At 35.6% G+C, this 12910-nt stretch overlaps 2 protein-coding genes and 2 long non-coding RNA genes across 7 annotated transcripts in view; 2 read left to right on the forward strand and 2 right to left on the reverse strand.

The window, feature by feature from the left end:
- Nucleotides 1-301, reverse strand: part of LOC141379918 (uncharacterized) — a 1985-nt gene extending 1684 nt beyond the window's left edge. Inside the window, exon 1 of the long non-coding RNA XR_012396942.1 lies at nt 204-301. This is a non-coding gene — a long non-coding RNA (uncharacterized lncRNA). The remainder of the gene's footprint in view (nt 1-203) is intronic.
- Nucleotides 1-6019, reverse strand: part of LOC141379919 (uncharacterized) — a 62279-nt gene extending 56260 nt beyond the window's left edge. Inside the window, exons 1-2 of the long non-coding RNA XR_012396943.1 lie at nt 4957-6019; nt 825-2650 (exon numbers count right to left, since the gene is read on the reverse strand). This is a non-coding gene — a long non-coding RNA (uncharacterized lncRNA). The remainder of the gene's footprint in view (nt 1-824; nt 2651-4956) is intronic.
- The window catches only part of gabrb2b (gamma-aminobutyric acid type A receptor subunit beta2b), a 151824-nt gene extending 141262 nt beyond the window's left edge, over nt 1-10562 (forward strand). Inside the window, exons 9-10 of one of the 3 annotated variants that reach the window (XM_073935506.1) lie at nt 6236-6376; nt 9983-10562. In XM_073935506.1, coding sequence (XP_073791607.1) covers nt 6236-6376; nt 9983-10330 — 489 coding nt within the window. In that variant the 3' untranslated portion in view covers nt 10331-10562. Of the gene's footprint in view, nt 1-6235; nt 6502-6654; nt 7016-9982 lie in introns of those variants that run through there. The other 2 variants (XM_073935508.1, XM_073935507.1) reach the window with 2 other exon arrangements.
- sh3pxd2b (SH3 and PX domains 2B) overlaps nt 1-12910 on the forward strand; it is an 897647-nt gene that overhangs the window by 449727 nt on the left and 435010 nt on the right. The gene's annotated exons all lie outside the window — the stretch shown is intronic.

Genomic DNA, 12910 nt, shown 5'->3' on the forward strand with positions numbered 1-12910 from the left:
TATTCAATAATAGCACTTTTAATCGTTAGCATAAACTAGCGTTGGTTAGCGTTAGCCAACTTAGCTTTCCATGTGAGAGCAGTCTAACTGTTAACATACCTGAGGCTACAGTACAATTTACAAAGCTAAAACCTCACCTGCCTAGCGAAGACAGCAGTTTTGCATGACTTTACAATTATCATTCGGCTAAATTTGCAACTTACCGTGTTAATCAGATCCGCTGCTGGGAGCAGTTAATGTCGACCATTGCAGAAGCTGCGTCTGCCTGCTAAATCCCGGGCAATGAAAAAGGAGTCACGCCAAACTATTAAAATCACGTTTTATGAACACCTGCCCACATCGACAGCTGCTCTAATAAATTGTCTGTGTCAACTCACTTTTATAACATTTATTCTACACAATAACCACGTAAAAAAATCTACTCAAATAAATTGCATTAGTTTTATTCAAAATATACAGTTATATAAAAACTGATATATTTTAAGTAAAGAGGAAGCAAATTTAGTTTTTTTTTGGCATAAAACAAATAAAATTAACTAGATTGCAATTATTTAAAGTAGATAGAACCAACTTTGTGAGTGTAGCACTTTTTACAGTGTACTAACTTATTAAAAGACCCCATGATTAATAATTGAGATTATTGGGGATTTGTTTTATCAACAGATGATCTCCTTATGAGCTGGAGTTGTGCGCAAATTTGCCAAGTTGAACGTCTTTTGAAATCTATACCTTTGAAAACAAAGCCTGTTTACAAATGTATTTCAAAAATCATACCTGATTGTTTTTTTTTTACACATTTTTTATACATTTTATGACACGTTTACAGCCACAAACCCACCCAACTAACCAATCAACCAAATACCCACTCACCCAACCAAACCCACCCAAAAAACAATCAACCGACCACCCAACCAACCACCCAACAGACAATCCAATCAAACACCCACCCACCAACTCGCCCATCTAACCACCTACCGACCCAAACACCCAAGTTGTTCAAATGTAGCAACTTTCCAGGGGAAGTACTTTATTTTAAATTATTGCAAGGCTGTCTAGAATACTTGATTCTGATTGGTCAGTCACAACTTCCAATATAGGTTATTACCAGATAACAATCTCTGAAACTAATAACACTGGCTCATCTTAGTTCTTTGACCATCAGTCAATACATTCAAGTTCCTTTTTATAAGCTTGTCTGTCATACTTTGACTGTTTGGCGTCATCTTGTGACTAAATATTAATAGGTTGGTGCATGCCTCATTCAGCCGTTTTCGTTTCTATCAGCTTTCCCTGTAATTAAAAAATAATAATAAACTATTACAACTCATAACAATGTTTTGTGGCTATTTTCACATGTTGTGGCAATTGGTTACTGCAAAATAAAATATTAATTAATTGTACAATAAGCCTGCCAGGCTTTATTCTGTAGTAACAACCTCCTGGATGTACTTTATCCAATATTTTATAAATTTTCTATGAGTAAATTACTAATAACTTGTTAATGATAGTAAGGAAACTTATTGTAGTAATTATGTTTCGGTATGGTGTAGCATTATGGGCTCTAGAATATGAACATTACATCATATGCAACAGTCAGTATGCTAGTGATTTGCATGCACAGTTCCCCAAATCTGAAATTTTGTAGTGTTACATCTGGGGTGTCAAACTCAATTCCTGGAGGGCCGAAGCCCTGCACAGTTTAGTTCCAACCCTGCTCCAACACACTTATCTGTAGGTTTCAAACAAGCCTGAAGGACTTAATTAGTTTGATTAGGTGTGTTTAATTAGGGTTGGAACTAAACTGTGCAGAGCTGCGGCCCTTTTGGAACTGAGTTTGACACCTGTGTGTTACATAGTAGAAAAGGCCTACGCACAGGTAAAACGGAAGCAATGTATTCTGCATAGTTTATACTGAACAATGAAGAAACTAGTGACTTAAATACAGAAGAGGATGTATTTAGGAGATGATAAAAGGAAACAGTGTCAAACTAAACAAGAAACAGGAAATAATTATTCACGTCACATTACTAATGGAACCTTATTATGAATTACCAAAGGATTATTTTATTCTGCTGATTTAAGTTGTTTCTACTCAAAATGTTTTGCAAATCACCATGCTGAAGGTATTCACAAATACACTGGCTAAAAACGCACTGAATAATGGAATGGAAAGATACGATCTTGATTGCTCATGTCGCAGGATTTTAATTCAATGCATTCAGATGGCTTTGTTGCTGTAAATCAATGTCAATGTCAACACCTTTTACTTGTGACCAGTGTTATTATTGTTCTGTCTAGTCTATATTCATATGTTCACTGTGATTTCAATGTCTGACTTGATTGCGGCCACCTTAGAAAATCTGTATTCTGAGATTATTTATTTAGCTTGACAATGAAAGCCGTGGTTCTTTCCCAACATCATTGTAATTATGCGGTCATATTTGAAGATTGTTTGACTGCTGCTGAAAACTTTCGAGTCTATGTTGGTTGAGAGGAAGATTGTTTGATTCAATTCAATCCAAGTTTAATTGTATAGCGCTTTTCACAACAAGTACCATTCCAAAGCAGCTTTACACAAGATCCATGTTATTACATTACAGAACTGGGCTACATCTATAGTATCTGGATGGATTTGAAAATCGTTTTTAGTCTAGCAACACTCCATGTCCACATGATCGTTTTTCAGTTCTTTCCTGACGGAAAACCCTTTAGTTCAGGCAATGTGCATTACAAGTGTGTACCCACACTGGTCTCATGGTTCGGCTTGGTAACGATTATCATGCCATCGATCCGGTGCAAATCGATATCTATTTTACATTTTACTTCACATCGGAACAATTCTTCTATTAAAATTTTATTTAATTATAAATATATATTTAGATATTATTTTTTTATACAATTTTGTCCTATAAAACAAACAGTCAGATATATGAACTACCTTTAAAAACTCAAGTACATGCACAGAACAACATGAGCAAATAAACAAACGTAATTATCATAGGGAAGTTCTTACACCCCTATGATTGGTCACGCGCTCAACAGAAAGGGCTGCGATTGGCTCTGGCACTGTTCACAGATGATAAACACTGATAAACAGCACTGACCATCACAGCTGCTCCATGATAGACGCCGAGGAGAAAACTCGCTCTGCAGACACACGCTTGTGTCTGTATCTAGAACTATCTCTGTAACAGCTGAGAGGAGAGGAAAAGTTACCACCCGACAGCAGGTCAAATGTCCACAGTGAGAGAGAGACATAAATGACGTCAGTACATAATAACCGGTTATGATCTTTTACTGGACCGATAACAAATTGTCCGCATCACAGTGCACAGAAGAAACTATTAATTTTGACACTCCTACTGTGCATGTACACAGATGTAAGACGATTTTATCTGCGTCATATCTGCCTGCTGTTTATTACATTCTGTCTCTTTGAAACGTCACAGCAAAATGTTCTTTTAAGAGAGACAATGAGCATGTGCAAACTGACATTAATCTTTAACAAAGTTGTCAAAATAAAAGAGAGGGGACTGGCTGCAGACTCGGTGCAGTGCAATCTGAGCTGCAGCCAATGCTTTTGAATGCGCGCACCTAACCCCGCCCCTAACCCTACCCGTCACAGTGACGTCACTCATTCCATTGAGTGCATTGAGTCCGACATTGCATCGCTGAGTGATGCAGTCTCAGCTTGCATAATAAAGGCTGCATCCAGATACTATTGAAATAAAAACCCAGCATTCAAAACCTCTTTACACTGTCGTCCATCATGTTAGCTGAATTGGTCACATGACTAAAATGCGTCATCATTTTCGAAAGCCACACTGCATCAAAACGTTTTCAAAAAGATACGTTTATCTTCCTAAAAATGTTGCCTCAGTGTGGACTGAAGACCAAAATGGATAGTAAACTATGCGTTTTTAAATGAAAAAGTACTAGCGTGGACATGGCTTGATTTTAAAAGTTGTTTGTAGATGTGTAGATGAATAGATATAGATTCACATACACACAATCTGACACACACGTATAACTTTTAAAAAATGTTTATATGTATCACTCATTTTTCTTTGCCGAAAAAAGCTGTAAAAATGATAATTGGACCTCAGTACGACTTCAAAAGAGATCTGCAGTCAATATTTTATAACAAAAGTAATACTTCAATGGTATAATACAAGGAAAAGCTGATTGGTTATAATGGAGGATAATGGTGGCTCGTAATGTACGATTGTTATAGGATACAGTACTATTAGTGATACTGTAGTGGTTCAGTTGCTTATACCATACTATATACAGTCAAGCCCAAAATGATTCATATGTAAAATTTTGACTTAAAGCTACTTTTATTCAACCAGAAATTTGTATTTATTTTTGGATCGGAAATGACACAGGCTTCTCCCAAACAATAATAAGACGATGTACATCATAATGGCTGGCAGTTCATTCCACTGTGGCAAACCCTGGAATAATAAAGGGACTAGGCCGAAAAGAGAATGAATGAATGAATGAATGAATACATCACGAAGGCATCATTGTGGGAAATAAAGCTTTTATTTACATTTGAACCAAAACTTTAGATGTAAGAACGTCAGAATTTGCCAGGGTTATGAATCATTTCGGGCTTGACTGTAAACGCTATATATAAGTGATGCAAAATATATCAGTGGCCATATCGATATTTATTAATGCTTTTTTTATTGTTACTGTTATCGATTCGATAACAATAAATCTGATAAGCCGATATTATTTCCGCTAGTTAAACCACTTCTCATGCTTGCTGCCTGCCACCTTTTTGTTTCTTACTGATATTTATTTTATTATACTGATATTATTTATTTTAGTTTACACACAGTATATTTTATTTATATATTTTTTTAAAGTTGGCCAAAAAAAATAAAAAATGTTTTTTTTTCCATCATGCAAAAACAAATAATACTTATATTTATCTGCTAATATAACGGCGTCCAAATCAAGAGTTATCGTTTATACAGTCTGAAACACTGGCAAATTCTGATTTATTCATTCGTTTTCCTTTCATTTAGTCTCTAATTCAGAGGTCGCCAAATATTCTTATGCTTGCTGCCTGCCACTTTTTTGTTTCTTACTGATATGTATTTTATTATACTGATATTATGTATTTTAGTTTACACACAGTATATTTTATTTATATAAAAAAAAAAAGTTGGCCAAAAAAAAAGAATAATTGATTAATAAAGTTTAAATATCAGTTCAAGTTTTTCTAAAGTTAAGAGGTCCTTAAAATAAAATCAGATGTTTACTGTATGTGTTCAAATTTAGATTTTTTTTTCGATCATGCAAAAAAAAAAAAAAATACTTATATTTATCTGCTAATATAACAGCGTTCTAATCAAGAGTTATCGTTTATACAGTCTGAAACACTGGCAAATTCTGATTTATTCATTCGTTTCCCTTTCATTTAGTCTCTAATTCAGAGGTCCCCAAATATTCCAGCATTTATTTTTCAAAGCAGATGCCCTTTCAGCTGCAACCCAGTACAGGGAAGCACCCATACACTCTCACATTCATACACATACACTCATACACCAGTTTAGTTTATCCAATTCACCTATAGTGTATGTCCTTGGACTGTGGGGGGAAACCGAAGCACCCAGAGGAAACCCACACCAACATGGGGAGAACATGTTAACTCTACACAGGAATGCCAACCGGTCCAGCCGGGATTCAAATCAGCAACCTTCTTGCCAGTTGGTTACAGTGCTAACCACTGCGCCTCAATTCTTGTACATCATCTTATTATCTTTTTGGGAGAATCTTGTATCATTTCCAGTCTATCTGGTTGAAAAAAAGTAACTTTAATTCAGAATTTATCAGGGGTACGAATAATTTCGGGATTAACTGTATATATCGCACATATCAGTAGCCCTCTGCTTGTTTTGCTTCTGCACCATGCTTTCAGAAAACCTGTTAAAACTGATCTGCGACCCATTTTTGGGTACTGACCCACATATTTTTAAACCACTGATGATCAGTCAACAGCACTCTGGGAACTGGACTTCTGGTTATTTTGTTTGTTGCATTTCTGTTTCGTCAGTGCTAAGATGTAATAGACTGAAGGACGGCTTTAGATTTAGAGCAGTGGTTTTCTTTGAGGGGCATTTATAATACCAAATGGCTTCACCTTGAAGCAAAGAAATCCAGTATAGCACCTTTCTTGAAAAGTGACTGCTTTGACAGTGATGATTTTGTATGCTTTCAGTGGTTGGTGGGAAATGTAGTTCAGAGAGACGATGGTCTGTATGCCAGAATGAAACAGAGGGATATTGACGCGCATGACTCCATGTGGGAACCAATCTTTGTGGACGATGCAGCATTAGGACTAGGCGATTCAAAAAATAAGGTACTGGAAATGTTCATTAAGAGCGTTTATTTATTTGAGACCCAGCTTTACTTTACGATTCCTTGTTTCCTTTTAAAAGGAATTGTAGACCCAACTAGCAAATTCTGTCATCATATACACCAGGGGTGCTCAAACTTGGTCCTGGAGGGCCGGTGTCCAGCAAAGTTTAATTTCTGACCCAATCAGACACACCCAATATAGCTAATATTAGTACGCTTTCTAAAAACATCCGTCCAGGTGTGTTGAGGCAAGTTGGAGCTATAACCTGCAGGACCAAGTTTGGACACCACTGATTTGCTCACTCTTGTGTTGTCCAAACATACAAGAAGATCATATTTAGGTAAGATTTAAGCAACTCAGGTTCATTGAAAATATGTCTTAGCCTATAATTTGGTTTTACATTTCAAATACATGTGCTTTTTGTAAATGTACAAGAGATGGTGGTGGTTTTTTGTACAGATCACCTTGCGAACTACTAAGCTAAACCCAACCAATAGTGTTTTCAAAAGTGAATGCACTGCTACCACACATAGCTTTACCTTGATTTTATATTGCTTTTATCTCTTTCGTGGAGGCGTGCATCACTGAACTTGTATCCAAGCAACCTGAATCACAAGTATAACTTTGTACAAAGTGAGCAAAAAAAATTTTTTTTTAATATGTCCTGTAATTATCATTAGTGTGAAAAGGAACAAATTTATCAGCGTCACGCTGTCCTCAGGAGTTGTTTCCTTAGAAACTGCAGTCAAATGTATGTTAAAGTACGTTTTTGTGGTATTGAAGAAATAAAAGGTAAAGCATATATTTACAATAAGCCTGTGCTTTTACAACCACTAGACCCTAATTTATCCACAGCGGAATGAACCACCAATTACTCTGGCATTTGTTTTATGCGGCAGATGCGCTTCCAGCTGCAGTATTCGAAATATTTCCAATCTTACCTGTCTTGTTAAATTGAATACAATAAATATATCAGGTTTGGAATGACACAAGGGTGAGTATTTCATGACAGAATGTTGATTCATTTTAATTTAATTTGTTTTGGTGAATAATTCCTTTAAGGAATAATATTCTTTTACTCCATTGCCATTATCACCTCTTTTCCCCTCCAACCACTCTCAAAAACAAATGTTTACTAAGGTCACAAGACGTATACATTGAATATATGATCAATTAAATTTTAAGCGAATGTATAATTCAGGAAAAGGGCATTTTTTTAGTAAATGAGGTCAGAGCAATTAAAGATTTATGAATTGTATTGTATTTGCTGCTAATACAGTTATATAAACAGTTTAGAGTAACTAACAGGGAACTCCTCTGTCACGAAAAACAGCTGGAATTCTATAGAAATATATATTATAAATCTTCATATGTACCACCATACTTTGCATTACATCTACATGTGTACCGACCTCTTTCCATATGCTTGTCCTTTATTGGGCTTTGTCTGTCTTATTGGCTTGTCTCAGTCTTTGTTTAATACTGTGTTGATTTGCCTAACTCTTTCCACAAAAACCAGAAGGTAAGTCAGCATTTGTTCTCTTGTTTTTAATTTAACCTATTTTGTAATTGTAATCAATTTGTTGGGTATAAATCGTGAAAGAATATTTGTGGGCAATATTATTAGCCTTTCTGTGACATTTGTATTCTAATTCAAATATTTCCTTTCATGTTAAACAGAGCAAGGACATTTTTTTTCTAACAAAATTCTTAAAATATTGTTGTTTTTTCTTTTTTCTTTTTCTTTTTTTTAACATTTAAAAAAAATGTTTTGTTTTTAAACAATTGTTAAGGTCAATGTCATTAGCCCCTTAAAGAGATGAAATTATCCTGTTAGTTTATTCATCTACAGGTCATCCAAGATGTAGGAATTTTTTTCTTCTTCACATTGAAGAAGATTTTGAGCTAAATCCATGTTTTTTTGGCGATTTTTATTTTTTATTTTTATTTATTTATTTATTTTTTGGGGTAATGGATTCTTTTAGAACAGGGGTCTCAAACTCAAATTGGCAGGGGGCCATAGCAGTGACTGACTATTCATAGTAGGGTCACTTTAATATTCAAGCACAGCAAAAAAGTAGAAACCTGGGGTCCGTTCTTCGTATGTGGATTAGTCAGTTAGCTGGATTTGGTTATTGATGATTTGACACGATCCAGGATCGCTCCGTTCTTCAAAATTTACCCGAGAGTTGTTGTCATAGCACCAGTTCTGGTAGCTCAAACCTGCTAGGGAGCAGGTTCATTTCATATAAACACGATTAGATTGGGTCAGTTCAAGCAAAAATAATACTTAAAGTATGTACAGAATGCTGTTACTTTCTTACAGTAGTAGTTATATACACTTGAGAAAATAGTAATATATATTTTTAACTATATATATATATATATAAAGTTATTAATAAAACTTATGCAATCTGCAATCCAAAATAAAAGTACAAAGACTGCCACTTGGTGGTTTGAAGAGAACTTTTAATGATATGAACTTTTTAGATCGCTTTAGTACAATTTGTGTATAATAGACATGCACAATATGCGACTTAAAAAAAAAAGCAATAATACATATGCAGTCATGAACATGTTTTGACAGCTAATTTGACGGTGATTTGATGCTTCACAAAAGCACCTTTACCAATATCAAAAATGCATTTGTAAGCGTCTAGTTATCCTTTACACCGATTAACCAGATACTATACTACTACTATGGCTACTATAGTAAAAAAAAAATCTGCTCTAACTGTAAAACTAAATAAATTGCTAAATACTCTTGACACATGAAAGTGTAAAGCCACACAGCCCACAACAAATGTGGAAAGTTATTGAGTGTCATATTTAACAAACCATTTCCTATGAATTTTATATAATTTTGCTCACATGAATAATCGAATATTAATCAGTGATGTCATTACGCTGCTGTGCCGTCAGCCAATCATTGCATAGCTGATCATGATTTCAAGGATCGATAGATCTGTCCTTCACAACACACGCAGCGATCTCAGATCAGTTCATCCAGACATTTTAATCTGATTCGTGAACTTGTTTGAGGAACCAAATTAGCCAGAGATCAGTTATCAAGATTAACAGATCCAGGATCTGCCAAATCATCTTAGATCATTTAAGCGAGGTACGAAGAATGGAACCCTGATGTAATTGATGCACTCAGACATTCTTCCCCAGAGTATATGTAGTCAAAATAATTGGTCTGTGAAAGCAATTGAACATTAGGCTATTCTTAGATCAGACTTTTATGAAGTTTAAAAAAAATAAATAAATCAGTTGTTTACTGTATAAAAATATAACATTTTTAACTTATCGGTTATCGGCCTCCAAATCTAAAGAGTTATCGGTTATCAATATCAGCCAAAAATCCATATCAGTGCATCCATAATATTGACCTTAATATGGTTTTTGAAATGCTTTTATTCTTGCTGAAATAAAACAAATAAGACTTTCTTTAGAAGAACAAACATTATAGGAAATACTGTGTAAAATCCATTGCTCTGTTAAACATCATTTGGGAAATATTTGAAAAGAAAGAAAAATAACAGCAGGGCTAATCATTTTGATGTCAAACTGTTGATAACCCGTTGGTCAATCTGTTTGCCTTAGATGGATCCCCATGAAAACATCCTTCTCACTCCTCTGGAGATCAAAAATGAAATGGGCACATCAGAGTTAACCCTGGGTTTGGGTGACCCCCGTGCGACCATGCTTGCCTATGACAGCACCACACTGCAGTACCGGAAAGCCGGCCTGGCCAGGCACAACTTTGGACGCAATGCGCTGGAACGCCATGTTGCTCAGAAGAAGAGTCGACTACGGCGGCGCGCTTCCCAGCTTAAAATCACCATCCCTGACTTAACTGACGTGAATTCGATCGACAAATGGTCGAGAATGATCTTCCCCACAGTATTTTCATTCTTCAATGTTGTCTATTGGCTTTATTATGTCAACTAAGTGGATAGTGGGGCACCTCCCAGAAGCGCCACTTATTTTTACGTCCGTATATATTCTTCCGCTTTCCTGCCATCTGATTTTGCAATACAGGCAGGACTTACGTTGACAGATTCAAATCAGGACTAATTCTCCTTGGCCTCGAGTTCACCTTAATTGCTGGCTGACACAGATATTTTGAAGAGGTTGAGAACAAACGGTGCCTGCTCCAAAAAAAAAACAACAACAAAAAAAATCACTAGGTTTAATGTGTGTAAGTGACTTCTTCAATATTTATTTATTTATTTATTTATTTATTTATTTATTTATTTGTTTGTTTGTTTGTTTGTGTGTTTGTTTGTTTGTTTGTTTGTTTATTTATTTATTTATTTATTTGTTTATTTATTTATTTATTTGTTTGTTTGTTTGTTTGTTTGTTTGTTTGTTTGTTTATTTAATTGTCTATTGATTTTGTTTTCTAATATTTCTCTTAGAACAAGAATCTGTCCACTTGAATATGGTTTGTTTTTATCATTGCTAAAATCAAAGTCTTAAGATAAAAAAAAAAACTGGACATCCACAGCACTTCACTTTCAGTTCTTTCGAATTTCAAAAGATTCACCCCAAAAACTAAAGTGCAGTCGTGTTTAAAATATAATATTTTGAAGAACGTTGCAAAAGCGGTAGCCATTGTCCAGCAGGTGCACAACGTCATAAGATGTTAATATTAGGTCAGATTTAGGCGTGATGTCAGGTGACTAAAAGTCAATGTCTAGCTAGCGTCTAATGACAATATTTTGATGTCTAACAATGGCGTGAAATAATGTTGATATTTGGTTGATATTAGGTTGTGTTGGAAAGTGACCAAAATCTAACATCAAGCCAACAGTTTAAACCAACGTCATATTGACGTCAAATACTAACAATTATTAGTCAGGTATGGCAACCAAAATCTAACATCTGATAGACTTCATAGTGGTAATGTCCTCACAACGTCAAGCTGTAACATCATTAGGTGTTGATATTTGGTTGATTTTAGGTTGGACGTTGGATATTGACGTCAGCCTGATTTTAGGTTCTGACGTCAATCTGATTTTCATTTCCTAACAAATAAATCCCTAAGACATTGGGTTACAACAGGGGTGGGCAATCTCGGTCCTGGAGGGCCAGTGGCCTGCACAGTTTAGCTGCAACACTAATCAAACACACCTGAACATGCTAATCAGTGTCTTTAAGATCAGTAGAAATCTATAAGCAGGTGTGTGTGATTAGAGTTGGAGCTAAATTGTGCAGAACACCGGCCCTCCAGGACCGAGTTTACCCACCCTGTTTGGGTTACAACATCAGTCTGATGTCGTTGACGTCCTCTGCCTGCTGGGTGACTTCCATAATACTTTTTTCACGCTTCTATAAATGTCAATTGCTACCTTTTGTCAAAACTCGACATACATTTTTTTGTTGCATGAACTATCCCCTTATGTATCCATCACTCAGTATTTTTCCTTTATTTTAATGGTCTTGCCACGATTACCAGCGATCTGAACACCAATCGCTAACAGACTACAGATAATTTCATGGACTACAACTCCATACATGCACTCCACTCACACACACACACATGTTCCTGATCCTGACCTATTGCACACACAAACACCCAGAGGATTGACGAGAACTGATTACACACACTATTTAAGCTGCACGCACAGACAACTCAAGACTTAGCCTTCTATAACGTTTGTGGATTGACGATGAACACCGTAATAGCGGATCCAAATGCATTTAAACTCACCCCTAATCCCAACCGTCATTGGGGGATGAGCAGATCGTACCATATTGCACGAATTAGATCGTACGAATTCATATGAATTAGCCACTAAATCAAAAAGTTACGAATTGCCGTGAGATTGCATTGGTAAACCAGGTTACAGATTGTTACTTTAGCATTTTTACAGTTTACTATGGAAGTCAATGCCCCCAGTATTTTACAGTATATCTTCCTTTGTGTTCAACACAAGAACAAAACTCAAAGTGGTTTGAAACAAGTGGAGGATAAGTAAACAATTCCAGAATTTCAATTCACTAAACTATCTCTTTCATTTCAGCATGCTGTGTTACTCCCACCAACACAAACTCAACTTTCGACTCAAATTTTAATCGGAATTAAATCAGATTTAATCTGATATTCGGTTTGTCTATCCATTAGCATTCCCATCGGTCTCAGTGGCAGTTTCTCTGAATGTGACCTGAAAGCTGCCATCTTGGCTCATGAGCACTCAGTTTACGTGAGTTGTAAATGTCATGTGAAGCCCATTTTCCCATTTGTATGATGGCTTGAAAAAAAAAAAAAAACATGCCACTGGCAAAACATGATAAATATTTGATCTATTTTATATTTAATCAGACTATGGAAGTACATACTTGCTTTTGAATAGCTGCCATTGGAGACATAATTTTGCCTGCAAAAAAATTGTGTTGCATTCTGTCGGTTTATCTTCAAACGAAGAAAACCATTGTTTTATTGAAAGGAAATTATTTATTTGGAGCATTTTGACACTAAAATATGGCTTCCAGTTCTTTTTTAAGACATTTTGAAGACCTAATTTA

Source organism: Danio rerio, chromosome 21, assembly GCF_049306965.1.
Source record: "Danio rerio strain Tuebingen ecotype United States chromosome 21, GRCz12tu, whole genome shotgun sequence".
NCBI classification, from domain to species: Eukaryota; Metazoa; Chordata; class Actinopteri; order Cypriniformes; family Danionidae; genus Danio; species Danio rerio.